Source organism: Notolabrus celidotus, chromosome 2 (genome assembly GCF_009762535.1).
Source record: "Notolabrus celidotus isolate fNotCel1 chromosome 2, fNotCel1.pri, whole genome shotgun sequence".
NCBI lineage: Eukaryota > Metazoa > Chordata > Actinopteri > Labriformes > Labridae > Notolabrus > Notolabrus celidotus.
Genome location: NC_048273.1, coordinates 8,912,760 through 8,939,601, shown reverse-complemented (window position 1 = coordinate 8,939,601; position 26,842 = coordinate 8,912,760). Strand labels below are relative to the sequence as shown.

The following is a 26,842-nucleotide window of genomic DNA, read 5'->3' as shown; positions in this document are numbered from 1 at the left end:
CTGATGTGGTATTATAAACCAGGCTCTATGCACTTCCAATCAGAGGCTGTCTTTACACCATAGAGGGTAGATCAAGAAATATGTTTTAAAAAACAAGAGTTTCTTTCAGCCTTTTAGACGTTATTTGGCTCTTGACTCCAAACTTCATGGAGGGTCATGCCACAAGACAAACAGGCAAACAAAGGGCTTTTATAAGAGTTTGTTACAGTCGATCACAGTTGATGTGTGGTACTGAGCCAAACCCTGAAAACATGGCAGCATGCATTTCAAAGAATCAGCTGTGAAACCAGGAATTTGAGGCTGAAATAATCACAGAAAAAGTCCAAGTATCCTCATTAAACCCCAGACCCAATATTCTAATGACTCTCCTCCAAAGATTCAACTGAAGCTTTCTTTTTTGGTCTAAAACTTCCTCCGCTCGGACAAACAAACACTTGCGTTGAGCTCCACTTCAATGGTGGGATTTCCTGCTCGTGTCTTATCAGTCCGATCCTGAAACAATGGATCTGCCCACGCAAATTTGTGCACCGGGCCTCTCTGCTCCGAGCACTGCTGTCCTCGTGGCTTTCCCCTCAAGGCCAGATGTCCCTTTCTGGGCCGCGGCCAGCAGACTGAGAGTGGGACAGGAAGACCGGCTCAAAGAATCAGATGATGTTCCCGCCATTGCTGCTCTTTACATTAGCATGTGGCACAACTGAGATCCTGTGAATTTCCAGAACTTATGACATAAAACACCTTTGACTACTGCCTGAGGGGACAGCCTAATAGATGGCTGGCACTGCAGCTGAAAAAATACAATCATTTTCATATGTCAGCCATGAAAAGGTCTCCATGCATTAACACGCAGAGTGAATTAAGCTGTAGATTCACACACTGGAAGTATGCTGAGGGTTGTTTCTGCAAGTAAGGGTGCAAAAAGGACAAAAAAGTATTTGGGAATTCAATATACACAATTTTATTTACATTGACACAAGTATGAGTAACACATCAAATATACACAGACACACTCAAGCCTCAGTTTTAATAAATACGCCGCAGAATGCAGGAAACAGAAGATAATCCAGTACTCTGAAACCTTTCCTAAATGGTTGTACGATCTAGTGTTGAGATCTTTATTTAATTTTTATTAGTTTCCATGATTAGGATGGAAGTTTGGGGGCAGTGTTGATCACCAAGTGATCTCCAAACAGGTTGTAATGGACAAATCAGCCGGAAGCAAAACGCGACAAACTAAAAAAGTCTGTTTCCACAAAGAGACACGAGCAGCTCCTCCAGTTTGAAACATTTGAACACAAAATAAAAATACAGCACAATCAAATTCTGCATCAATGTACCTTCAAAAGCATCAACATTACTTTACAACATATGTACAAAAACACAGTGATCAGTAAGACGGTGGGGTTTGAGGAGCCGGGAACACATGAGTCTGTAGTAGTGGCACCTCTTTGACAGTAAATCTTTAGCAATCACACAGACATGCACACAAAGACACACACACACACACTGACAGGACACTTTCCTGGTGCTTCTCACAACATCCAGCAGTGGGAAGAGAGGGATCTGATAATGGTCCGGACCGGCACAGACTACTACTGGCTGAGAGTTGCTGAAAGTCCCACATCTGACAGAGGAAGCAGCTGGAGGGAGAGCTGGGAAAGCAGCGGCTGGTCCGAGAACAATGGCCGTGCCGCTGTCAGTATGAGCCAGAGTTATAGAGAGCCTATGCTTTCCTCTCAAAGTCCCACTCCAGTGTTTCAGCTTTCTCTTGTGACCTTTTTATATCACTCAGAGTCTGTACTGCAAGGCGCATAAATCAAACCTGACCAGACAAAAGCATAACTTTATAAATGTATCACAGCTGTGTTTCACTGTCCTCTGGCTTCTTTGTCTGACAGTTTCCTTTTTACGAGAACATGAGCAGTCATAAGAGACACAACAGAAAATTCTGAATTTATAGCTATGATTAAGACAAATTTAATCAACAAAATCAATACCTTGTCACTCAGAATGTGCACATTTTCCCTGTTTGATGGAGGCCTTGGTATAATGTCATGCTACCACCATAGGGACATAGGGCTATGAAGACCAACAATGGTGGTCACCATATTGGAAATGCCTACTCAACCTAACTTACAATCTAATAAGAGGCAAAGTGGTGAAGCTCAGCTAAATCAAACCAACCTGTCGACACAACACCCCTTTTTTATGCAAACTATACATAACTCTTGATTTTTTAATAATCAAAAAAAGTGAGTTTAACGTCTGTAAAGTGTGAAGGAACAAAGAAACATGCTAATCTGAGTGAAACCGTTTCTGTACCATTCTCCAAACATGTTTAATTTAGCTGTAAAAACAGACTTTTTAACATTGGTGTTAATGGGGATTCCTTCGCTTTTGGAGTTAGCCTCTAGTGGACACTGGAGGTACTGCACTTCTTTTTTTTTTTTCACACATTGGCTCATTTTTTGACACCAAAGGCTGTCAGGTTAATTTTATGCAGTTAAATGAAGCTCAACAAACTATTCTCAGATTAATTGGAGCCAGTTTGGAGATAAAAACACAGTTTTTGGGTCTATTTTGGGTTCAGAAGGAAGATGTTGCTAAATCAGGTAATTTGTAAAATATGAAGAAAAGGAGTTGGACATAAAAACTAAATGCTCAACCCTACATGCCTTTGAGGTGATCTTTTTTATTTTATTGCATGTTATATCATCACAATACTGAACAAAAAGCTCACGTTAGGCGTATATTCTCAGATCTCGATGGGGGAACTCGCTGAACTTGCTTTGAATGTTTGCTCCTCAGCTTGATTCGTGCATGGTCGTGGAGTGTGAAGCATTGATTTAATGGTAATATTTTTAACTGGTCAGTTTGACACCAAAGAGTACAGCAACATGATTAACAACAACTCTGACTCCAGGGAAGATGATGAAAGAGAGGATTTGGAGGGAGAAAGATCAAAACCTGACAGGAGATTCACCATGGTAATCTCAAAACCCTCTGACCTCACTTCTTTCATAGTTCCTGAGTGCTAGAGTGTAAATCTTTAGAAACACTGGCTGGAGCGGGACTTCAATGGCGCTTCTATCCATCCATCAAACACCCTGTACAACAGAGAACCGCACTGCAGCTCTCACAGCCATCTGTGAGCCGCAATAGAAAGTTCCTGTTTCCTGATTCTTCATGAAGAGGAAGAAGGTGAAAAGCAGATCTCAGAAATGGCAGTACCTGTCTCCTGCTTGTAAACAAAGATCATAAACCAGACGTGGCAGGAGAGCGACCCCATAAAACCTGAACAGTTATTTACACCTTTACACGAGACCTCTCCAGCAGTGCAGCTGTCACGAAGTGAAACTATACACCCGCAGAACGCGCTAATGAACCGAGAGCAAAGCCGAGAGTCACGGCTTCTTAGAGTCTTTGTCGAGTGTGACTCTTCCCCCCTCGCCTTACAGCAATGACAAACATCACTGCACACAGATATGTACACATTTACAGTCAACAGCGTACCTTAGCGACAACATTTCCCATGGTTTGTGAACAGATCTAGAAAAACATCTCATTACTCTACAGGTTCAGACATCGAACGCTAAAAGAGCAGAACTCTCCTAATAGACTCAAAGCACTCACGGACTCTAAAGGTGTGCTCGGACCAAAGGTTGAGGACTTCTTTTGCCGTACGTTAGCTGGACAAGGTTGTTTATAAGACCTAATGTGGTTATTTGCATTTGTTAAACACAAGCAGCAAATGTTTGCACTTCCAAGAAATGATGCAGATTCTTCTACTCTCCTGGAGTTTAATTTCAACGCCTTTTCCAGGACTTGTTTCTGTACTAGCTTAACCGACGCCTTCTGGTACTTAAGTCTGACCCAGCTGCAAGCATATTTGCAATAAAGAGGTTGAAAGTATGCCGACTTAACAATATTTCAATGTAAACTGTAGTAAGTAAAAACTGAAGCTTTGTCAGATCCGTCTGCCGGACGACAAGTGAACAACCTTTAAAGTTTATCTTTTTTGAATGAGGTTTGGTGCTACCTTTTTTGATGCTATGTTGGAAAATCTCAATGCTGATTGACTTTTGATATCATGACACCAAAGAGGTGAGTCCCGAGCAAGCGGGAACCTCCGGTCTCAAAATATGAAGCCCATGTGGAAGTGTTATAAGCTGCACTTCATCGAGAATAGACTTGAGGCTGGCTGCAGAAACACCGGAAACCACATACACACCCATTCAAAGAAGACAATCTTTGCAGCAGAAATAAACATGTTTACAGCCTGGTTCAAAAATTTCTTCAGTCTACATCACTAATTTCTCTATCGGCCCAAATTGGAAGGGGGGTGAATTTTTTTCTAACGCGACAGTTCAGAAAATGTTAAGATTACAAGTTGTTGCCCAAATAAGGAAATGACTGACTTGATAGACAGGCGGGAACACATAGCTGTTGGCTAGGAGGCTCAAACCCCGCCTCTTTACGTCACACTCTTTCAGCATTTCCTATATAGCTGCCGCCGCTGACTGGCTTCAAAACAGTGCTCAGGAACAGATGGATGACTTCATGGACACTGCATCCAAAGTATATACAGTCTATGGTCCTGAGGGGCAAATTTGGGACTCAGCATACACTTTGTTATTATATTCTCCCTGCTTTTAGTCCGAGCACACCGTAAGCATGACCTCTCATGCTCTCTAATAGCTTATTTACCAGTGTCTCCATATCTACATTTAAATTGGCCCCCAGAAAAGTATCTCCTTCATTTACATGGTGGTTGGTAATAATACTGACGATAACAGAGTACAAAAATAAACTGAAGCTGCTTTATGTGGTGTTTGATGTTAAGTTCAAGTGCCTTGAGTGCTTATTTTTTCCTCTTAAAAATGCAACGGCCAACCACAATAAAACGCTACATAAATATCCACGACAGAAAATAACAAACAAACCAAAACAGTCCAGTAGATAGCAAGTAGTTTACGGCTAAAAACACAACCTTTCTGAAATGTTTGGGAGGAACAGGACGTAATGTGACGGGTAACCGTGTAAAAATGTCCTCCATGTCAACTGCAGAGTAACAGTTCCTGTCCTTCCTCATCCTCTGTATCCTGAACCGTCCTTTGCTATGAGCGGGGCAGCAATTGTCCAACCGTCCCTCCAGTAATCAGTAGGAGGATAACAACAACAAAAGCCATCGGTCCTTTGTTGTCCCATCTGCGTGTAGATAGCAATTACCATCCTGTCTGCAGCATGTTCCTACAGAGGCTGCTGGCACCGGGGCGGTGGCCGGGTGTAGTGGTTGGGTTGTGGTTGAACATCACAGGCACTTTATGAGTCAGCCAGACAGGTCGGTCCTCACACCCGTTGGGCTCTGAAGGTTGTGCCCTCCAGGAAGACCTCGTGCTGGACCAGTAAGGGCTGGGCCACTGTGCCGCTACTGCCGGATGAGTTTGGACAGTGGGAAGTCGAGCTCTGTGGACCGGGCTCCTCCCTGGCTCTGGGTGTCGCAGGGATCTTGGAGCTGAAGTTCAGATAAATCTGACGATAGAGGAGAGGGGAAACAGAGTTAGAGATTGTTGTACCTTGTGATGCAGGATGTGTACCTTTGGTTTTTTTGATAGCTCCCTTACATTGTACAAATGATGAAAAGTTAATCATGCAATAAAAAATAGCAGGCTGTGTTAAATACTTGCTTCTGATTGGTCAAAATCCCATAACAACAGCAATTACTTCTCATCAACTGCAACTCCTGGGACAAACTAATCCCAGACGTCATATGAAATCAATCTGGAGACCAGCTACTTTCCCCTTTTGCCTGTTGACACTGTGGCAAAAACATTAGCGTCCATCTCAGGCTGGTCTTGAGAGTCAACTGAGACACACTTCTACTACTTATGTCAATAGATCACCTCAAGTCTTCAACCTCTGGTGGCACAAAGTTAAAAATCTTGGCTAAATTAGCTAGCATTAGCATTAGCATACAATGTCCATGTGTCTTTATGCTAGCTTAAATTTCAGTCACGTATTATGACATAAGGGTGAAGAGGGTCAGAAACTTTGATCTGAGATAATCTAAAGGAGCAGTCTGACATTTTAAACAATACTTATTAACTATCTTGCTTGGAATTACAGGAGTTTGAAACCGATGTGGTAATAATAATAATGATAACTTTATTTATGTAGCGCTTAAAATAAATTCTAAAATGGACTGGGAACCAGTGTAGTGACTTTAAAATGGGTGTGATGGAGTGAGAAACTTGTTAGCGTAGCTTAGCATAAGACTGAAAGCAGTTGGGAACAACTAACTAAGTTTTCAACATGATAGTGATTTTGAGATGCATTAAACCCTGTCTTATCCCGCCTGGCTGTACTGTGTTTTTCTAATAATACTTTGCTGTGATTATCACATTATCATTATCACATTATCAATAATTTTGCATAGCCACATGCATCTAGCCAGTGCTGTTGTTCTGGTTACTGGCAAATGCAATAATGCTCTAAAGCTCTACTGTCTGGATGTAAACAAGCACAGGTGACAGATGTCATCTGGTAGCGCGGCGTGTTGGCAGTATGTTGATCTAGTAAATGGAGATAAGGTTGTATGTAGGCTGTGTCTGGTTAAACTGACATATGACAGTGGTGGAGCGAGCTCTGCTAACCTTAGTACATCGTTTACCTGCAGACTCAGAGCTCCTGTGTTTAGCTGTGTTAAATAAATTGCGCTCAAAATAGATTTTTTTTTAGGTTTTCCTGACCTTTAGACTCGTCGGTTAGTTGGAATTTAAATTTCCGTTTAAATGAAGAGGAAACTGATCCATTCTGGACATCCCTAATTTCCACTGTGCAACAAAAGGCTACGTTTTCACCATGATAGAGATTTGAAAAGCATTAAACTTTGTCTCATCCTGCCTGGCTGTACTGTGTTTTACTAGCAATACTTTCCTGTGTTTGGCTAAGTATGCTACTGGGTCAAACACAGGACTTACAACCATGAGATCACATTATCAATATTTATATTTAGTGGGCCTGTAATGTCAGCAATGTGTTGTGTCAAAGCTTTAGCGTAGCTACCTGCGACTAGCCAGTGCTGTAGCTCTGGTTACTGGCTAATGCCATAATGCTCTGAAGCTCTACTACCTGGATGTAAACAAGCACAGGTGACAATTATCATCTGGAAGCGGGCCATGGTTTGTCAGTATGTTGAGCTAGTAAATGGAGATAAAGTTGTCCCCAGCACAGGTAAATGGAGGTTAACCTGCAAGGAGGACTGAAGGCTGCTGGTGCTAGTTCTGCTAACTATAGTAGGCCTACATCGTTTACCTGCAGACTCTGGGATCCTGTGTTAAATAAATTGTGCTCAAATTGAGATTCCTTTCAGAGTTATATTCTGACCTTTAGACTACTTTAGTTTAGTTGGAATTTAAATTTCTTTTTACTTCAATGAAGAGGAAATTAATCGCTTCTGGGCATCCCTAATTCTCACTGTGCAACAAAATGCCAAAGATGGATCTTCTCTGACACTAGCACAATCCTTTCCTTGAACACTAAGACATTTTGGTTGCTGAACCTTACCAGGCACACAGCGAGGTTAACACTGACGCAACTTTAGTGTTTCAGTGAAAACCACGAGTCAAAGTGGACTGAAAGCTTCCCAAGAAAAGCCCATGAGGCAAACTTTGAAGCAACAAGTACAAACCTCACAGGACATGAGGGCAGACAATGAAAAGTTCTGGTCCAAAAAAAGTTGAGTGTTTAAGCTGCAACTTGTCATCTTGTCACTTTGCTGTCAGCTCTCAAAAAACAGCGCCTGCAGTAACATATTTTCACTCACTGACATCCCAAAGTGTTCTCAACAAGCTCAGAGGATGAATATGTTTTAGACAGGCTTCAGAGGGACGAGCAGAAAAAATGTTATTAGCTCTGGAAAGAGATTTTCCACCTGTTTTCCAGTCATAGAAAGCTTAACTAACTGCTTACCAATCGTCACAGAGTGTAACCATGACTTTCTGTATTCTGTTCTAACCCTCAACAGGTCTCATCCAGGACAGAGACAAGTCTGCTTACAGACAGGAGGTTGAACAGCTGGCTCTCAGAAAAGCCCCCCCCCCCCCCCCCCCCCCCCTCACCATCCTGAACAGAACTGTGTCTACTGTGGACTCTTTAAGGTTCCTGGGATCCACTATCTCCCGGGAAAAAGGAAATCAGGAAAAAGCAGAGGATGTACTTCTGGCGTCAGCTCAGGAAGTTCAACCTGCCCAAGGAGCTGCTGATCATGTTCTACACCTCAATCATCCAGTCTGTTCTGTGCACCTCCATCACTGTCTGGTTTGGTTCTGCAACCAAACTAGACAAACACAGACTGCAACGGACTATAAGGACTGCAGAAAAAAAACATCAGTGTCGACCTGCCCCCCATCCAGGACTTGTACCGGTCCCGGGCCAGGAAACGGGGAGGTAGCATCACCGCTGACCCCTCACACCCTGGACACAAATTCTTCAACCTCCTCCCCTCCGGCAGGCGCTACAGATCACTGTGCGCCAAAACAACCCGCCATAAGAACAGTTTCTTCCCCCAGGCTGTCACTCTGACGAACACTAAACCATTACAGTGTCATACCTGTCAGATAAATACTCTCTGTACAATACATTCTCCAAGCAGAATTCCATATTTCTAATTTTTGTATTATTTAACTACTATTTTTTAATGTAAAAACTACCTCTGCTACTCACCACTGCACTTTATCATATTATTTTAGTCTGTACATATTAGTCATGCCTGTTTGTTGTTCTTTTGTATTTATAGCTGATGTTATTTTTATTATTTTTATTTGTATGTCTTTTTCTTATGCCTTGTACAAAGAGAGCACAGTTTACCTAAGTCAAATTCCTTGTGTGGTCAAGCATACCTGGACAATAAAGCTGATTCTGATTCTGATTCTGATTCTGAAAGCTAAAGAATTCTGCAAAGAGTACTTGGTCAACAAGTGATGTAAGACTGAAGTCGAGCCAACAGTGAAGCTGGTATCTGGTAGGAGGACAGAGCAGAGGGGGTCCTCATATGTGACGAGTAAATCACGAGCTGAGAGTTCAAACCCATCTGCTCACTCTGTGAAGGCGCCAGACTTATACCTGAAGTATGTATATACACACAGGAGGCAACTTTAAAACTGTGATCCCATGAGAGGCGACGAGGGAGTCTGATGATCCAGCGCCTTAGAAGAGTTGTTTTCAAAGTGAATTAAATTTGCTCTGGTTGAGAAGCACAGAGCACAATACTGAGATTCATTCTACTGAATATGGATAATGTTTTCATTTCTGTGTGTTTGTTGATGCTCAAAGACGTGTCAAAGTTATCACGAGTTAAAGGGCCTGCAGAATGTGTTAAAATGTGAAGGCTTCTCAGGGATGGATCTTCAAACCTTGTTTATGTGAAGGAAACAACCTACATGCTTTGTGGTGTCTGACAGCTGCTGTTCGATCCTCTCCACGACCTTCCTGAAGGGGGGTCTGTTGAAGGGGTCAGCATCCCAGCAGGAGCGCATAATCTGATACCTGCACAGCAGCACAGGGACATAAAAACATGTTGATTTCACAGACATTCTTTGTCCTTTTCGGGTATGCATTCTTTCTGTTCCACACTTAATTTTGAGTCAGTTTGAGTTTCTGCAACAAGATGAGAGTGAATCCCTCACAATGCACAAGCTTTGTCAGGTCTGTCCTCAAGAGGAGATAAAAACTACTATTAGAATGCATGTTTGTTGACTGGATGTCATTTTTTTCCCCTTGGAATTCTAGAATTCTGAGATCAAAGAAAGCATTCTAGAATTCTGTCTTTGATCCCACGATTCTAGAACACCTGCTGCCCACCCTGATGGTGGGATCCATCATTCCTGATGCGTTCCAGGAAGTCAGGAAATCTAAACGCTTATTGTCTTTAGTGACACAGCATTAAGTAGATTTGTGTCTCAGTGTAAATGTGTGATCTAGAACAGATTGTTAGCTGCTCTTCATGCAGATATCTGTTTATAGAGAGAAAGAAATCCTCCTCAGATTAACAACCATGGGAGCCGGGATTACGCTGGATTGTGTTCCTCCTGCTTTTGCTCTCCATACAGACTTTTTTTTCCTGCAGACACCTGATTGGTCAGTACTATTGGACAGTGGCTTCCAATTCGCTTTAGAATTGATTTTAAGATTTTGCTTTATGTTTTTAAAGCTCTGAATGGTCTGGCCCATCCCTATATAACTGACCTCCTGAGCCCTTACAAAACCTCCAGGCCACTGAGGTCTTCTGACATGGGTCTCCTGGCAGTTCCCCGGTCAAAATATAAACTGAAGGGCGACCATGCTTTTGGCGTAAAAGCCCTGCGTCTTTGGAACAGCCTCCCCTCCTCAATCAGGGCCGCCACCTCTGTCGACACTTTTAAGACTGGCCTCAAAACTCACTTTTGTATTTTAGCATTTGAGTCCTCTAGTACCAAATAGGTTTTCATTTCCAATGCTGTGCTTTCCTTGTCATTTGTTTGTCTCTTTTTAAATGATTGCTTATTTGGTCTCACATTGTGTTTTTTGTATGTATTGTACAGCACTTTGGTCAGCTTCTGCTGTGTTATTAAATGTGCTTTATAAATAAATTTGACTTGACTTGACTACTACTTAGACTACAAACAGAACCAAATCCAGACCCCTGAGTAGAGGTCCAACATGTTCTTTTTTTTTAACTGATTATTTTGATTTTTCATAGCTTGACACACATGTTCTACATTACTTACCATCTATATAATGAGAAAAATGTAATAAATAATACATAAATACATAAATAAATAAATAAACATTTATAAATATAAATTCAATATATAGATATAGAAATATATATACTTATAATAAAGATACATTGTAAAAATAAGACTAAAACATAACCTAGAGGTCCAACATTTTCATTATAGGAACAGTAAACAAGATTAAACTTAAACCACAGTGTAGCATAAAAAACTCACATTTCACTGGGTGCAAACTCTGGAGCATCCATTCTGTATTCTTCTTTTATCAGCTTGTAGAACTTGGCGTCCACAGGCATGCGGGGGTAAGGACTGTTTCCTACATTTAGCAGAGAGATTCTGTTACTTTCTGCACGCACTAAAGAGCCAAACAAGTACAAAAAGCATGTTTGATGGTTGGGCAGTCTTACCCAGGGAGAAGATTTCCCAAAGCAGGATCCCGTAGGACCACACGTCACTCTCAAACGTGTACACGCACTCAAAGATGCTCTCCGGAGACATCCATTTCACCGGCAAACGAGCCTGAAAGAAAAGTGAGACGATGGAAAGTGTAACTCATTCAATCAAAACTTTTTCGCAGAGGTGAAGTTTCGACCGAGGAAGTCGACACGAAGAGAATGTACCAAGTGTCAGGACTGCACACTTTGTTCGCCTGGGAAGCTAAAAACACAGTCGCCCACGCCGTACCTGACACCAGTGGAAAAAAGCAAAGACACATCTCATCAGGTGTGTGACAGACGGCAGGCAGCTCCTCAGCTGTCAGACGTCAACAGGTTTTTAAATTTAGAAAGAGCTCATGGTTGCCATAAGACCCGATGTCTGTAAAACTGAGAGTTTACAACGGCATGTCTTCAGGCTACGATTTGAATTACGAGATATAATTGTAGCAATCACGAGGGTGAGGACAGACAGCACCTTTTATTCAAGGCATCTGCAGAAACAAAGAAGATAAATTAGGAGAAGGGGAGTTCTTTCATAAAATGCATCACTCTTAAAACTAAAGGCAAGCTGTATGGATCATGAGGAAGATTGTTCTGCAGACAGGAACACCAGAGACAACATTGTTCTTTCTTGCAGGAACAGAAACCTTCATGCACATGGGAAGGGTTCCAACCAAGCGGCAACCTCCGGTCTCAAAATATGAAGCCCATGCGGAAGTGTTATAAACTGCAATTCATTGAGAATCTGCTTGAGGCTGGCTGCAGAAACAACAGAAACCACATAGACATGAATGGGAAAAAGACGATCTTTGCAGCATTAATAAACATGTTTACAGCCTGGTTCAAAAAACGGCTTGGTTCTACGTAGCTAATCTCTCTATCGGCACACACTGTACGGGGGTGAATTTTTTTCTAACGCGACGGTTGAGAAGATATTAAGATTACGAGTGGTTGCTCAAATAATGACATGACTGACTTGACTCCCAGTCGGGAACACATAGCTGTTGGCTAGGAGGCTCAAACTCCCCCTTTACGTCACACTCTGCCTGGTTGAGTTCTGCATTTCCAATATGGCTGCTGCCGACGATTGGCTTCAAAACAGCACTTAGGAACAGATGGGTGACGTCACGGATACTACGTCCATATTTTATACAGTCTATGGTTCCACCAGATTATATCCATGTGTGTCTAATAACTAATTATGGGGTGCAAACTAGTTATTTACCTAATAAGGTTGGACAAAAACAGCAGACACACTTAGTTTGGTTCCTTTGAAGAGGGGTTTTATGAGGTACTTATCAGCGGTAAGTGTGCTGTGTACAGCAGATAACAGGCTGCAAGGCTGTGGCTGGGATTCCTTCTCAAAGGCTAAGCTGAGCTCGGCTGCAGATGGGGTCACGAGATACACATATGTCAACCACTCACAGGAGTCCTACAGATAAAATTTCCTTCAGTGCAAGCTTTATTTTTATATTTACTGCTTCACCTTGACGTCAAAACGCCCTTTTCCTTTGCACAAGACTTCTTTTGACTCTGCACGGCGACCTTGTCTGCATGCAGTATAAGGACAGCTGTTCAGGTCAGCGGTTAGTGGAACTTTTATGAAGTAGATAACATAGAGGTTTAAGTTATCCAGGTGAGACCGGCCGACAGAGACACTTATATGGTTGTTTCGTCCCTTCAGACCATGCCAGTGTTAATTTTGGCAGCTATTTTAGATTTTTTATTTAGAAAATGCCTGTTAGTTTCAGTCACATTTTAGTCTTTTCAGCCCTAGTCTAGTTTTAATCAACGGAAACTGAAAACATTTTAGTCTTTGATTTTTGCTGAAACATCTTCACTCTTTAAATAATTAATGTAGTCGATCAGATATCGGTATCAGGGTTGTACCTAGTGTTAAAATCGTCAACATTTCACTCTTTTAACATTTTGCTTGTGTAAAATCCTAAGTGAAATAATTCAGCATGTCCCTGCTAAAAAGTCAAAAGAAGACATTCTTGATGTGACCACTAGGGGTGACCCCAAATAGTCGAATATTTGACGATTCGTTCTTACGAGCCTTAGTCGACTGCCAATCTCATAGTCGAACATTTGCATATGAACCGTGGATCATTCCATTCAAACCATGGGGGTGCTCGATGTCTAATTTTACATTATTTTCCTGTTTCCTGTAAAAATAGTGTCTCATATATCCTATTTTGATATAAATATAGACTTATTTAATGTAATTCTGAGAACAGCTCTTGAAGTGTTAAATCTCCCCTGGTAAATAAAGGTGGAGCATTTAGCGGGACCTGTGGAGCAGACGTATCTCAGCTGGCCTTTAAATCTTTCTATGTTCATGGTAGCTCAAAATGTCAGGAGATAAAACTTCAGATGATCCTAAAAAATAGTAAAGAAGATGAGGAGCAGCTTCATGAAGAGGGACCACACAAAAACTGTATGGGGCCAAACGAACGAGGAGGAATACCCAAAGCTGTCCGAAGCCTCAAAAACAATCCACAGCGTCCCATCCACCTCCACACCATCAGAGAGGATATTCTCAAAGACAGGATTTTGTGCTCTCCACTGTGTGAACACTGTTTAAATATCTCCTGATTCCTTATTCTATAACGGCGCGTTGTTCCATGTTTAACGGATGGTGGCCTTATTTGAGTTTTCTCTCCTTCATCCCCTCGTTGTTTTTGCAATATAGATTTAGAAAATCTAAGTTTTATGCTTATAATATTCTGTTGTCCCTTTTACTTTAAGCTACGAGTCTCTTAATTGTAAAGGGTTATGCGTAATATTGTCATGCGGTCACCATCATGCAGACTTTGTCAATAAGGAAAAACAACAAACATTCGACTATTCGTCGATTATGGGCAAAATCTGATGAATCAGATTCGACTAAGCTAATCCTTAGTCGGGCTCACCCCTAGTGACCACTGTGACTGTATTTTGATTCTCTTGATTCACAGAAAAATTGCATGAAACGGCTGTATTGCACAGTTACAACGGTCCTTGAATGCACCTGCAGTGGGCTCACGGCACTCTGAAATACATATGCATCCTTGTTGACTAGGAGTCGATCAAAACTTACTGAATATATCTGATGTATCACCAAACTAGAATAAATCAAGCTGTAGACGGGAGCTTTCTACGGTAATGGCGGCAAAAACGTCAAATAGTCCTAAAACAGAAACAGACGTCCCCCGGTTGTGTCTTTGCCACTAACGCACACCAGGGGGTAAAAATCATCTATGAAGATGAGACAGATGCATGGAGGTGGGGAGAGCTGGTTCACACAGCACATCTGCTGCAGGTAGTGACCAAGCTAACACTGCGCCCCTCAAATAATAACTCAGTCTGTCACAGGAATGCATCACTTTTATCTTTGAAGACGCACAGTGGGGGAAACATGGATTTTGAATGTCTGGCGGTAGGCCACCAATGTTTTTGTCCCGTCGTCGTCTTGTTAACAAAATCAAATCAGAGTTTTAATTATCAGTGATGCACTTAAGCTCGTCATAGTCTCGTTTTCCTCATGATAAAATTAGTCGTTGGTGAACATTTATCGTCATAATTCTTGTTAACAAAATGAACACTAGAGCGTGCATGTGTCTCCAAACTTAATAGGACAGCAGGATGAAGATTATTCCCTCAGGAGACCTTACACCTCAGGTCACCAGGTTCTAGTCACGGGAGATTTCAGGTGCATCCACCGCCACACCCTGCCAAAGAGTGACCTAAAGCATCACAAGCTGAATCATCACTCCCTACATAAACAGTTGTAGGAGTAAAATTTAAATTTAAAACACAAGTGCCAATCCTTTGTGATGATAGGTGTGAGTTTGTTTGATCTGTTCCATCTATGTATTCTTTGTTATTTATTTTGTGGATGAATATGTGTCTGCAGAGCGGCTCTCTTCACAAGTTATCTGAGGTCTGAACAATTACGCAGAGACCCACCCCTTCACTAACGGGTGTGTTCAGGACTGTAATGAGAGGTTAGAGCGGAACAACCTCGCCCTGCTAAAGAGGAAAAACATTTTAGTTTTCTCTCTATATTTGTATCTGTGTTGTGATAAACATGCACGAAGATCCTGCAGGTTTCTGTTTGCAGCTCATGCATGTTCCACGTTCCAAAGTCTCCTCATCCTGAGACTGACAGATGGAGAGTTCTGTGTTAAAGGAGGGAGGCTGCAGTGGGAGTAGAGGGGTGTCAGGTGTGACTGTGTGGCAGATGGTTCACATGAGTCAGGGGTCAGGTTGAGGGGTCCCTGAGCAGATTTTTATTCGGGGCCTTGTCACGTGTGTCAGAGTTAGTATTTTCACAGACGAAGTGGAAAGTAAGTGAACCAAACCTGACTGTCATAAATCAGTCAGACTTTATCGGCTTGACGTCTTTGCAAAATGCACATGGCTCCTCACTCTGGCATGTCAGCTGGGTTAGATTTGTGCACGAAACTTACACTGCTGAATACATTGAGATAATTTCCCTTTACATACGGACCAGTTAATGTGGTGCAACCAGTTTGAACATAATGATGTTTAAATCTGTACGATGTAAACACTTAAGTGTAATAAGACTTGCTGCAACATGTTGGGACAGCTGTATGTAAATCTGGATGTAGATGCATGAAGACAGGATGGAGCACAAACAGGCAGCTGAGAGGAGGGGAATCAAGGCACATGAATCTTCTGTTTACATCAAATTATCACATATTAAATTGTTAGTAAGTCAACAAAATAGATGCTGTTGCACCAAGACATTAAAGTAATGCATTATGAAAATTATAAGAATCATAAAGCCGCACATGTACACTGATTTTTCCTGCATTTTCGAATGCTGTCGTGTCACGCAGTAAAATCAATGTATTGTACTGCAATGTGCCATGATACAGCAACTTACCCAGAAAGCTAACGTGCATTGGGAACAGCAACTAGTATACAGTCCTGATTTCACGCAGATTCAACCGATCTGTGCACTTTTTTCATGACCTTGCAGTCTTGGACAACTTCTTCAATTTTCCACGTATACGACAAGCTTAGTCTTTTTTTCCTTGGTTGTTGACACGTACACTACCAGTCAAAGGTTTGGACACACCTTCTCATTCAATGGTCTCAATTTATTCTAATTATTTCCAATATTGTATATTAATACTGAAGACATCAAAACCTTGAAATAATCTGTTTTTGCCATAATATGGATTACAACAGTAGTCAAATAGGTCTATCCATTGTGTACTAACCCTACCTCTGAACAACACAACTGATGGTCTCAAACACATTAAGAAGGAAAGTCATTCTACAAATGAACTCTTGACAAGGCTCATGTTAATTAGAAACCATTCCAGGAGACCACTTCATGAAGCAGACTGAGAGAATACCAAGAGTGTGCAAAGATGTCATGAAGGAAAAAGGGGGGTACTTTACAGAATCTAAAATATAAAACATATTCTGCTTTGTTTAACACTTTTTTGTTCATTAAATAATTCCATATATGTTATTTCATAGTTTTGATGTCTTCGGTATTAACCTAGTATTTTAAATCATCAAAATAAATACAAACCCTTGAATGAGAAGGTGTTTCCAAACTTTTGACTGGTAGTGAAAGTCACCAAATATAGTTCTTTCATTTAAAACATGAATCGCTAAGTCTCAAAGAGTTTAAAGACTGAGGTAGTAATCCCCGTCACTTAGTCAAGGCTTTTATAGCAAGTAGCACAATAACAGTGTCACTCTTTCCTGTAATGTGCATAGACTGTATAAATAATGGATGTAGTCTCCGTGACGTCACCCATCTGTTCCTGAACCCCGTTTTGAAGCCGATCATCAGTGGGTGCCTTATTGGAAATGCTGAACACAACCTAACTTCGTCCAAGCTAATTAAAGTAAAGAGGCGGGCCTTTAACCTTTTCACTAACAGCTACAGGGTGCCTGCCTGTCAATCAAGTCTGCAATGCCCTTATTTGGGCAAAACTCCTACGTTTAGTATCTTCAAAAATACAGTTATTATAAAATTAACTGAAAGAGAAATGAGCTATTCAAACCTGAACTGTTTTTTTGAACCAGGCTGTAAACATGTTTATTAATGCTGCAAAGATCGTCTTTTTCCCATTCATGTCTATGTGGTTTCCGTTGTTTCTGCAGCCAGCCTCTAGTGGACGCTTGAGGAACTGCAGTTTTTAGCACTTCCTTATTGGCTTCATATTTTAAGACTGGGGGTTGCCGCTTGGCAATGTGTAGATTATTGTGTAGACGTTTACGTGTTTCATTTAAGTTTTAGACTTTTAATTTGGCGTCTTCACACAAAAACTGACCAGAAGTGATGTCAAAGGACAAACAGCTTTCCTAGCTAAAAGATGGATTTTGTGTTCGTTCCAGCTGCCAAAAATACGGCCTGTGAACATGGTTAAGTCTGTTAGAACTTTTAAAAAGCTGCCATGACACCAGGTATTTCAGTCTGAGAAAGACTGTAGAGAGTGCTGTGTGGAGTATCCTTATTTCACCCCTGACCCAGTATTCTAGTGTTCTAGTATTATAATAACATAAAAAGGTCATCTGAGGCCTCCTTTCTATTTTTTAAACCCTCTTAAAGTCTGGCTAACAAACACTTGCATTGAGCTTTAATGTGTGAAACTAGAAAGCCTCAAACTGCTGCTATTTGGAAAGCAACTTTTAAAAAAAGCTGCCGTGAAATAAGACATTAAGGCTACAACAGTCACAGTGAACACCCGCAGCGACCCATTGAAGTCTATCTTTGATTCTAGACTGGTGACCTTTCTGCAATGTCTCTGCCCCAAATAAAAGCCAATTTAAGTGCCTAGAGTTAATACTAACCAGTAGTTACAAAGCTTTTAGTGTTGACTTCACACCATCAGTGAGGGGAAAACTTTCACACAGCTGCCGACACACCCCACAGGGCTGCAGCAGAAGTCATGTTGAGTCAATGTTTACTAGAAGGAGGAAGTTTAGGGCAGCTGCACGCCATGTTTGCTTTTGAATATGTTGTAAATCATGGTCAGGAGTTTGGTGTTTGTCTTCAACTATTGGAGGCTATATTACTGGACACACCCTGGGAATTTACCCAAACACACACACAGTGAAAATTTGATACCCGGCGACGGTTTCAAAAGCAAGAACTAAAGACGTAGCTGTTTTGTTGGACTGTGGACTTTCTTTTGATGGCCGCGTTGAAAAACCAAAGGATGCTCAATGGCAGAGACTGACAGACCAAGTGTTACACGATGGTGAAGGCCTATTTCTTTCAGAGACATATTTAAGATAGGATGAAGAAAATTGAGATATAATGAAGAATTTACATTTTTAAAGGTTAAAATTTAAGAAATTTTGTGAGCTTTTCATGCACCTTTTGATTTATAATGGTACAAATCATGGCTTTAAGTCTGATCAATAGTTTATTTAATGTATTATTTTGTAAGTATAGTTGGGTGCTTGGGTGAAGTGACATAAACTAATTTTCCATTGACATACTTAAACAAATCTGTACGTATATCAATTGAAAAATTATGTTTAGTCTTATTTTCATGAATTTGAGTCAATTTAAAATATTTAGGCTTTTTTTTCTTTTAAAAATTGCTGGTGTTGGCTACCCTACATGTATATTACCTTTGTTATAATGACTTGAAAGTCTTATTATTTTCAAATCAATATAGTTCTTAATTATCTGGCAACTTAAGGACAGGGTTTAACTCAAGGTGAGGATGGCATGTTAAAGGTTGGGACATGTCTCTGGGTGTATCCTCTCACTCCTCTTAAATATCCATGCTTCGTGCAGACTTACGTTGCCTTTGACGACGTAGTTGGAGTCTGTGGTGATGTCCCGTGCCAGGCCGAAGTCACAGATCTTGGCCACTCGTCCCTGAGTCAGCAGGATATTTCTGGCCGCCAGGTCTCTGTGGATACACTGCAAAACAAACGCAACGCTCTCCAACATCAAATGATACGAGTGTGACCGATCAATAATACAAAGCAGGTCGTGGATAAAGTGCTTCTTCTAATGCAGTCCGGTGCTGAGTTTCTACACTCGAGTCTGTAACACACAACCTCTGACACTGATACAGGAGCTCAGCGGCCACATTATCTCACCTCCACCGCTGATAAATATTTCATATAAATGCTCCAACATGAGTTTTCGATCCATTAACAAAGTGTATGTTTCATGTTCTATTTTAAAACTTCAGAAAACTATTTAAAGATTTTATTCTCACTCCTCTGGTTCTAAGTTTAAACCAACAGTCAACCAGTGGCTGCATGCTTATTAATCATGTTTGATGTTTATTATTCATCCATCAGTCACTGTCAGGAGGACGTAGTCTCAGTTACATCACTCTGTTGGTTCTGAAGAGGTGTTATGAAGGTTAACGATGGAGGTTGCTTATTGGAAATTCAGACTCAAGCTAAAGTTTTATCAACTTAGAAACTTGCAAAGAGGTGGAGTTGAGGTGGACTTTAGCCTCCTGGCAAACATCTACGAAACGCCTGCCTGTTTGTCAAATCAACCATGCCCCTCATTATGCAAATATATGATACTATCACCACCTCCACCCCAGATCCTCTTTTCCTGCTGTGCCTGATTTTACCAGTGTCATATAGTATGTATTGTCACTGATGCTCGCCCTGTTCTGTACCCCTGCTGCTCTCCCTGCCTTAGCCACGTAGGCGCATGGAAGGGCTCAGGCTTGGACCTGCTCTTAGTTATGCTGCTGTAGGCTTAGACTGACAGCCCCCATCACTTACTTTAACTCTTCCTGTCCCATTAAAGTCACTAACCATGGACCTTTCTGGAGTCCCTGAGCTTGTGGGTTCCTCTGGATCTCTGCTGTAAGCTGTTTTACTCTTGGACTGCAAATGGCCTAAATTGCAATAGGCTCAGACTGCTATAGGCTTAGACTGACAGACTGGAATCCTATCTTTCCCTCTCTCTCCTCTCTCTGACTGTCTCTTACTTTAACTCTTCCTGTCCCGTTAAAGTCACTAACCATAGACCTTTCAGGAGTCCCTGAGCTCCCTTGTCTCGTACTATCCGTCTCACCACTATCATCTCTCTCTCTCTCTTCATCTCCCTTTATCCCTCTCTCCAACATGGTCTCAGCAGATGTTTGTCTAACATGAATCTGGTCCTGCTGGAGATTTCTGCCTGTTAAAGGAAGTTTGTCCTTGCCAATGTAACTTGCTAAATGCTGCAAAGTGCTCTGCTCATGGTGGATTAAGATGAGATCAGACTGAGTCCTGTCTGTAAGATGGGACTGGATCTTATCCTGTCTTGATATTGGTTCTTTGTCAATAATAGAACATAGAGGACAGTCTAGACCTGCTCTGTTTGGAAAGAGTAAAGTCAGACTTCAGGGGGGCAAGTCATATGATGGATGACTCAGACTTCTAAAACTAAATGGAACGTAGCATTAGCTGCAACTCTCTCATGGACTGACGTTTGGTCGACTGTTTAGGGTCTGTCCACATCTAAATAACAAATTTCATCCATAAATCTGTTGCAGTAATTGTTATGCTCACATTTTTGGCTGCTAAGAACTCCATGCCTTTGGCCACTTGGTACGAGAAGCTGAGAAGGTCTTCAGTATCCAGAGACAGACCGTCCTCGTCGAAGAGCTCATTCTCTGCATCTGCTTCAACATAGGAGCCACCTGAAGACACACACAGGACAAGGATTGGTCATGGGGATTCAAACGAGTCTCCTTTGACAGTTTTCTGTGTATTTTTGGGACTGAGAAATTTGATGAATGGCTGGCTTGCCTTTGTATAGTGAGCGTCTCTTCTCGGAGAGGCCGGACGGCATGTTGCCAGTAGCAGAAGGCCTCATGGTCATGTAGCCATTCAAGCTGTCACTGTGAGGAGGAAAAGAGCAGTCTGGTCTCAGCTGAGCACAGCCACAAACAGGCACGCTGCTGTTCAAATACAATACTCCTACGCACGTTCTGGGTAGTAAACACTCCCCTGACTATTCCACACACACAATGAAACCACCTCTCAATATACAGAGAAGAACCTGACCCAGCTGTTTCTCTCGGCGGCATGACGTTGCGGTAGTAGTAGTCTTCCTCCATCTTATGGCAAATGAAGGATTCCCTTTTTCGCCGCAGAAAGTTGAGGAGGTCTCCAAAACAGCAGTACTCTGTGATCACCAACGTCGGTCCTGCAGGCGGAGAAGTAAACAATCAAACCATGACTCACGTACGAAAGAAACTAGTAAATACGTGAAGTCTGGAAGGTAGCAGAGGATGTCTCTGGCTTAAGAGGATGGAGACATCTACATATACGATTATAAGCACATCTTTGACTATCAATTTTAAGTGAACAAGTTATCATTTAAGAAGTGTTCATTGCAAAAAACCATTCACTTGCAATTACAGTAAATTTAGAAAGCAACACAGCACTGTGACTGTTACCATAAAGATATTCAATGACCAAAATCTAAGTGTAGTGATGAAAGGTTACACAGAACTTTACTAATCCTGAAGGAAATTCTTGTGCCACACTGATCCGTCATTACACAATAGAATAAAATAAAATAAATGTCTAGTTAATACTAAAATATTAAGTTAATGACGATTGCCTTGGAATGTTTTAAATGGTTGGTTAACTACATCTGTGGCAGAATGCAAAGTACACAAGTTATGGTTTATCTTTTAACCTTGTGTACAAAAAATGGTGTCCCACAAGGATCCGTACTGGGTCCTACATATAATAAAATTAAAGTAGCTGCAGCAGGAAGACACATTGAAGCATTATATTCAACATTCTTTAAATCTAAGTCAAGCATATGCCCATTTATTCCCATGATAATCTGACATTCCTAAAAAACTCCTCCTCTCCTTAATATTTTGATCCTGAATCTGCCTCATGTACACTACCAGTCAAAAGTTTGGAAACACCTTCTCATTCAAGGGTTTGTATTCATTGTAATTATTTGAAACACTGTAGATTAATACTGAAGACATCCAAACTATGAAAGAACATATATGGAATTATTTAATGAACAATAAAGTGTTAAACAAAGCAGAATATGTTTTATATTTTAGATTCTGTAAAGTAGCCTCCTTTTTCCTTCATGACAGCTTTGCACACTCTTGGTATTCTCTCAGTCTGCTTCATGAAGTGGTCTCCTGGAATGGTTTCTAATAAACATGAGCCTTGTCAAGAGTTCATTTGTAGAATGACTTGCCTTCTTAATGTGTTTGAGACCATCAATTGTGTTGTTCAGAGGTAGAGTTAGTACACAATGGATAGCCCTATTTGACTACTGTTGTAATCCAGATTATGGCAAAAACAGATTATTTCATAGTTTTGATGTCTTCAGTATTAATCTACAATGTTGAAAATAATTACAATAAATTGAGACCATTGAATGAGAAGGTGTGTCCAAACTTTTAATTGGTAGTGTGTGTTAAAAAAATTGACTTCTAAGGTGAATTTCAAGAGTCTGTGTGACAGTGAGCAAGCTTCGCCAACAGGCTGCCAACTAGCTTAGTCAGTTGCCTATGTTGGTCATCAACAGAGCTTGCATAATTCAGAAGAACTTGTTTGTCTAGTTTTAAGTTATGTTATCGTGCCAAAATACGATCATACATTATATACGGTCAGTTTAATTTGAAAAACAGTCAGATTTATCAGTTATTAGACAGAATCAGTAGTTTCTGTCAGGTTTCTATCCATTCGTCAAAAAGTGCACTTCCTTACGTTGAACACTAGGGGCATCATCTGTCTATTTACAGATCTACGGACATGCATTAGGGGAAAAGAGGTGTTAGATCTACTTTGTAAATTTGATTTTAACATTTTTGCTCTCTTGCAGTTTTCTGAGATGCAAAGTCATCTGAGAGTCGATTACTTGTTAAGTCCTTAGAATATTAAAAAACAGGGTTAAATAAAATGTGACCCCTAACATTTTCTTGTTTGTTCTTTTATTTGAAACCTTCCTCTGTTCCTTTGTAAGACAGATTGTGTTTCCAAAGTCATCTAGTGAAATGAAGCGTCAAAAGATGAACAGATTAAATCTCCTGAATCTCTGTCAACAACCTCTTCAGGTTCCAGTTCAACTCAACAGTTTGGAATAATAAAACAGTTTAACACAATGGCCGCACCTCCAACCGTGCACGCCCCCAGCAGGTTGACGATGTTCATGTGGTTTCCCAAATAACTGAGGACTTTGAGCTCTGACATCAGCGCCTCCTTCTCTGTGGCGTGAGCGCTCGCTGTGGGAAAAAAAACAACATTATTTGGAACATAATCAGCATGTGCTTAACGGTTAGAAGTTAGTGAAGCCACACTGTGATAACATGTTGTGATCGGGCATACATGATCAAAAATTTGCTTGTTGCCGGAGGCTAATGTAAATAAAAGTGTCTATTAAACATATTGATTTGGCAGCGCTGCAAAAACCACCATACAGGCATGCACTTAATGTCTGCGTGAACACCTGCAGGTGAATATTTTCTAAGGCCTTTTATTCAATGATTGCATATTTCTCACATCATGGAAATAGCTCAGCGGTGCATCATTTGCATGTGTTTTGACAGCTCTTACATTTGAGCATCTTCACAGCCACCGTCATGACTGAATCTGCTTTGGAGAGGCCATATGCAGTCGCCTCCACCACCTTCCCGAAAGCACCAGATCCCAGCGTCTTCCCTGAAGACAAGAAGACAGACACAAAACTGTTACTCCCCATCCTGTTTCCCTCCCACTAACTGGCCCTGTGCCAGCGTTCCTAGAACAACACCAGTTTGAGCCCCCGGGCTGTATGCACAGGCACCAGGACACGCAGGATCCTGTTTAAGGAGGTTTGTTGAAAACAACACCCATAATATGTCAACAAAATCCTGTTTGCTGTGAGGGAGTGGGGTTTCATCATTAATGAGGCATAGGACTGGTTAGCCACTGATGACCACAGACACTGCTAAAACCTTAATGCTGTGTCCATACTCGCAGAAAACAGAGCGTCTGTCAGTCAGCCAGAAGTTGCCTGAGGCTGGCAGCGCTGATGTCATGCTGCCTGCTCTGTTAGGCTTTCTAACTGACATAAACCCTCGTTTATCTCCACATCACGCTGCTCCAGCCCTGGTTTACACCTCAGACGTGCGAGCTAGAGATTCAGAGCTCTGCTGCTGCAGAGTGTCAGAAATGACAGATTAATAAAACCTGGATGCAGAAAGGGGGGCAGATAGCTTACCAAAACGCAAGTTGTTTCGAGGAAACTCCCACTGGTGATCATACGGTAGCTGGGTGGGGTCAATATACACATAGTTGTTTCCATGGATGCCCTCGATAACTTTCCACTGGATCTGGTATTTGGGTTTCTGGTATGGGTGAAGGCAAAAAGAAAAAAATACATCAATTACTGTTACAATTTAATGCTGGGAATGCAATATTTTTTTTTCTTGACTTGTTCCGACTCAAAATGTGGAAAAAAAAAATGGGTGTGCCACTGCACTGGTAAAGTGCAGAGCTGTCCTACCTGCATGTACTTGTAGAACAGCATGATAAGGACAAGGCAGAGGATGCATGCTGCTGACACGGAGCCAATTAGCAGAGGGGTGAACAGATCATGGGGAACGATTCTCTCTGCAGGGACACAGAAATGATAATGTTTGGTACAAGAGCAGTAACAGTTAGTGTCTGTTTCTGTGGCCTGCCGTGTTTACACTCTCAATGACATTGCAGAGGGGCATTAAGGTAAGCCAGGGAGGGCTAAGTCGCCCTGAAGCCCACTTTGCCCAAATCACAGAAAACTAATCCAATTAAACATGTAAACACGCTGGATCTTCACATTTCTTCTTCTCTTCTGTGGATTCTGTGCTTTGTTTTGCAGAATTTCTTCTAATTCAGTCCCATGTTGCTGTACTTGTGTTGCTCTTGCAGCTGTGTTGGTGAGTAATTATATGTAAACAGTGTCCTGTTCCTGTCTGTGTTGCCTTATTGTTTTGCTCCTCTGCACAGTGGGGCGTAATAAGCTCTTTAGAGATAAGAAGCTTTCTCTCCTCTTCGAATCAGAGAATGCAGAGTCTGCAGGAACTAATCCCCTGTAAACCTGTCAGTGCTTTCTAAAGCTTCTCTGTGTATTCTGTTGTGCAGCTCAGTGACGCCTCCACAGCCTCCCACAGACCCCTGAACGCCCCACACCGCCAGGACTCCCACTGCGCTCCACACTCTCTGCCTCCGCCTGCTCTGCTGCTGCGCTGTGAAGCACAGAAATCCTGGGCACACGCTCCCAGAGGCCTGTCCTGCCTGGCTAAAAACACTCTCCTCCTGCACGAAGCTCGCCCACATACCCGCTGTAGCTGCTGTTAGACCCCCAACCATGCATAAACCCGGGTCCCTTTGCCAGCTGGGGCAAGTTCTCTGTGCTCTCAGGATGTGCAGCAGATGGGGAAGCCGTTACAACAGGGTGGATTGTGAGTCATAAAGTAAACAATGGACCAATGCTAATTATTATCTGTAGGTGACATCTTCCTACCAAGACCAGTCATGTTCTGGGTATCTCCCCTGCTGATGTTTACCTAACACGGCACAGACGACCAAACTTGAGTTGTAAAACCACGTTTATGGGTTAATCCTCCACAGAATCATGCTTGGAGTAAATATTTTGGGTTGAAGATTTAATCGCATGTGGGATACAACCGCTGCGATAACTTTGTTGTCTGAACCACAGCGCAGAGAGTCGCCAAACTTTAGTTCACTCAAATCAAATGAAAGAGAAACTGACACAGTAGGTGGAGATAGATTTGCAATCTGAAAAGAGGAGATGTTAATGTCAGTGTGTCCTTAGGCACTGTTGACTCTGTTGTGCTTAATTCTAATCTGAAGGTGAGGACACGCAGGGGATTACATCAATTCAGAAACAAAACAGGAGACTGAGAGGCGCCCCTTCATTATCACATGGTGTGTGGACCTACACACAAGCTGCATCCTTCTCTGTTTACATGATAGCACGGTTTCCTGCCCTGACTTGGAGCGTCTTTTATAACTGAATTTAAAATGCTTTTACTTCTTTAGGAGCTCTTAAAAGTTTGAGACCAGCTTGAAGAACTATTTTAGGTTAATTTATAACTTTTCACAGCCTCTGAGATTCTGTGCAGATTTTTTTGTAGAAAAACTACAAAAACCTGCAGCCCTGCTTTCTTCAACTCAGCACTTATCCTGAAAGTCATTCAACTCAAAGCTAAAAGAGACAGAGACTCTGTTATTTAAAAAAACAAACATGTTAATTCAACCCTGCTGATGATGTCAGTACAGTTAAAAGGCATGTATATGACATCAAATGAAGAGGGGTGACAGTTTGGCAGGTAATAAAAGGAAAGGTAGGATAGTTTACTAAAGAATAGGATAAGCAAGGATATTTTAGGATAGGGTATCAAAGAGTAGAGAAAGGGTATGGTGAAGTAGTGAGGGTAGGGTAGGAAAGGAAACAGTACGGTAGGTTAGGATGGGAGAGTGTACAGTAGAGTAAGATACGTAAGGATAGTGTAGGGTAGAGTAGGGAGCCGTAGGGTAGGTAATGATACGAAAAGATACGTTCATTGGAATAGGATAGAAAAGACTGATATTGTAGGTTAGGGTAAGGTAGGGTAGGGCAGAATAGGGTATGGTAAGGTAGGGTTAGGACGAGCA

The 26,842-nt window shown here is 41.6% G+C and overlaps 1 protein-coding gene across 1 annotated transcript in view; it reads right to left on the bottom strand.

The window, feature by feature from the left end:
- Positions 1–940: 940 nt before the first annotated feature.
- The window catches only part of kita (KIT proto-oncogene, receptor tyrosine kinase a), a 46,734-nt gene continuing 20,832 nt past the window's right edge, over positions 941–26,842 (bottom strand). The window contains exons 10-21 of the mRNA XM_034701451.1: positions 24,690–24,796; positions 24,405–24,531; positions 23,759–23,863; positions 23,317–23,427; positions 21,227–21,368; positions 20,969–21,060; positions 20,729–20,859; positions 18,999–19,121; positions 11,180–11,291; positions 10,989–11,088; positions 9,438–9,543; positions 941–5,529 (exon numbers count right to left, since the gene is read on the bottom strand). Coding sequence (XP_034557342.1) covers positions 5,347–5,529; positions 9,438–9,543; positions 10,989–11,088; positions 11,180–11,291; positions 18,999–19,121; positions 20,729–20,859; positions 20,969–21,060; positions 21,227–21,368; positions 23,317–23,427; positions 23,759–23,863; positions 24,405–24,531; positions 24,690–24,796 — 1,439 coding nt within the window. The 3' untranslated portion in view covers positions 941–5,346. The remainder of the gene's footprint in view (positions 5,530–9,437; positions 9,544–10,988; positions 11,089–11,179; positions 11,292–18,998; positions 19,122–20,728; positions 20,860–20,968; positions 21,061–21,226; positions 21,369–23,316; positions 23,428–23,758; positions 23,864–24,404; positions 24,532–24,689; positions 24,797–26,842) is intronic.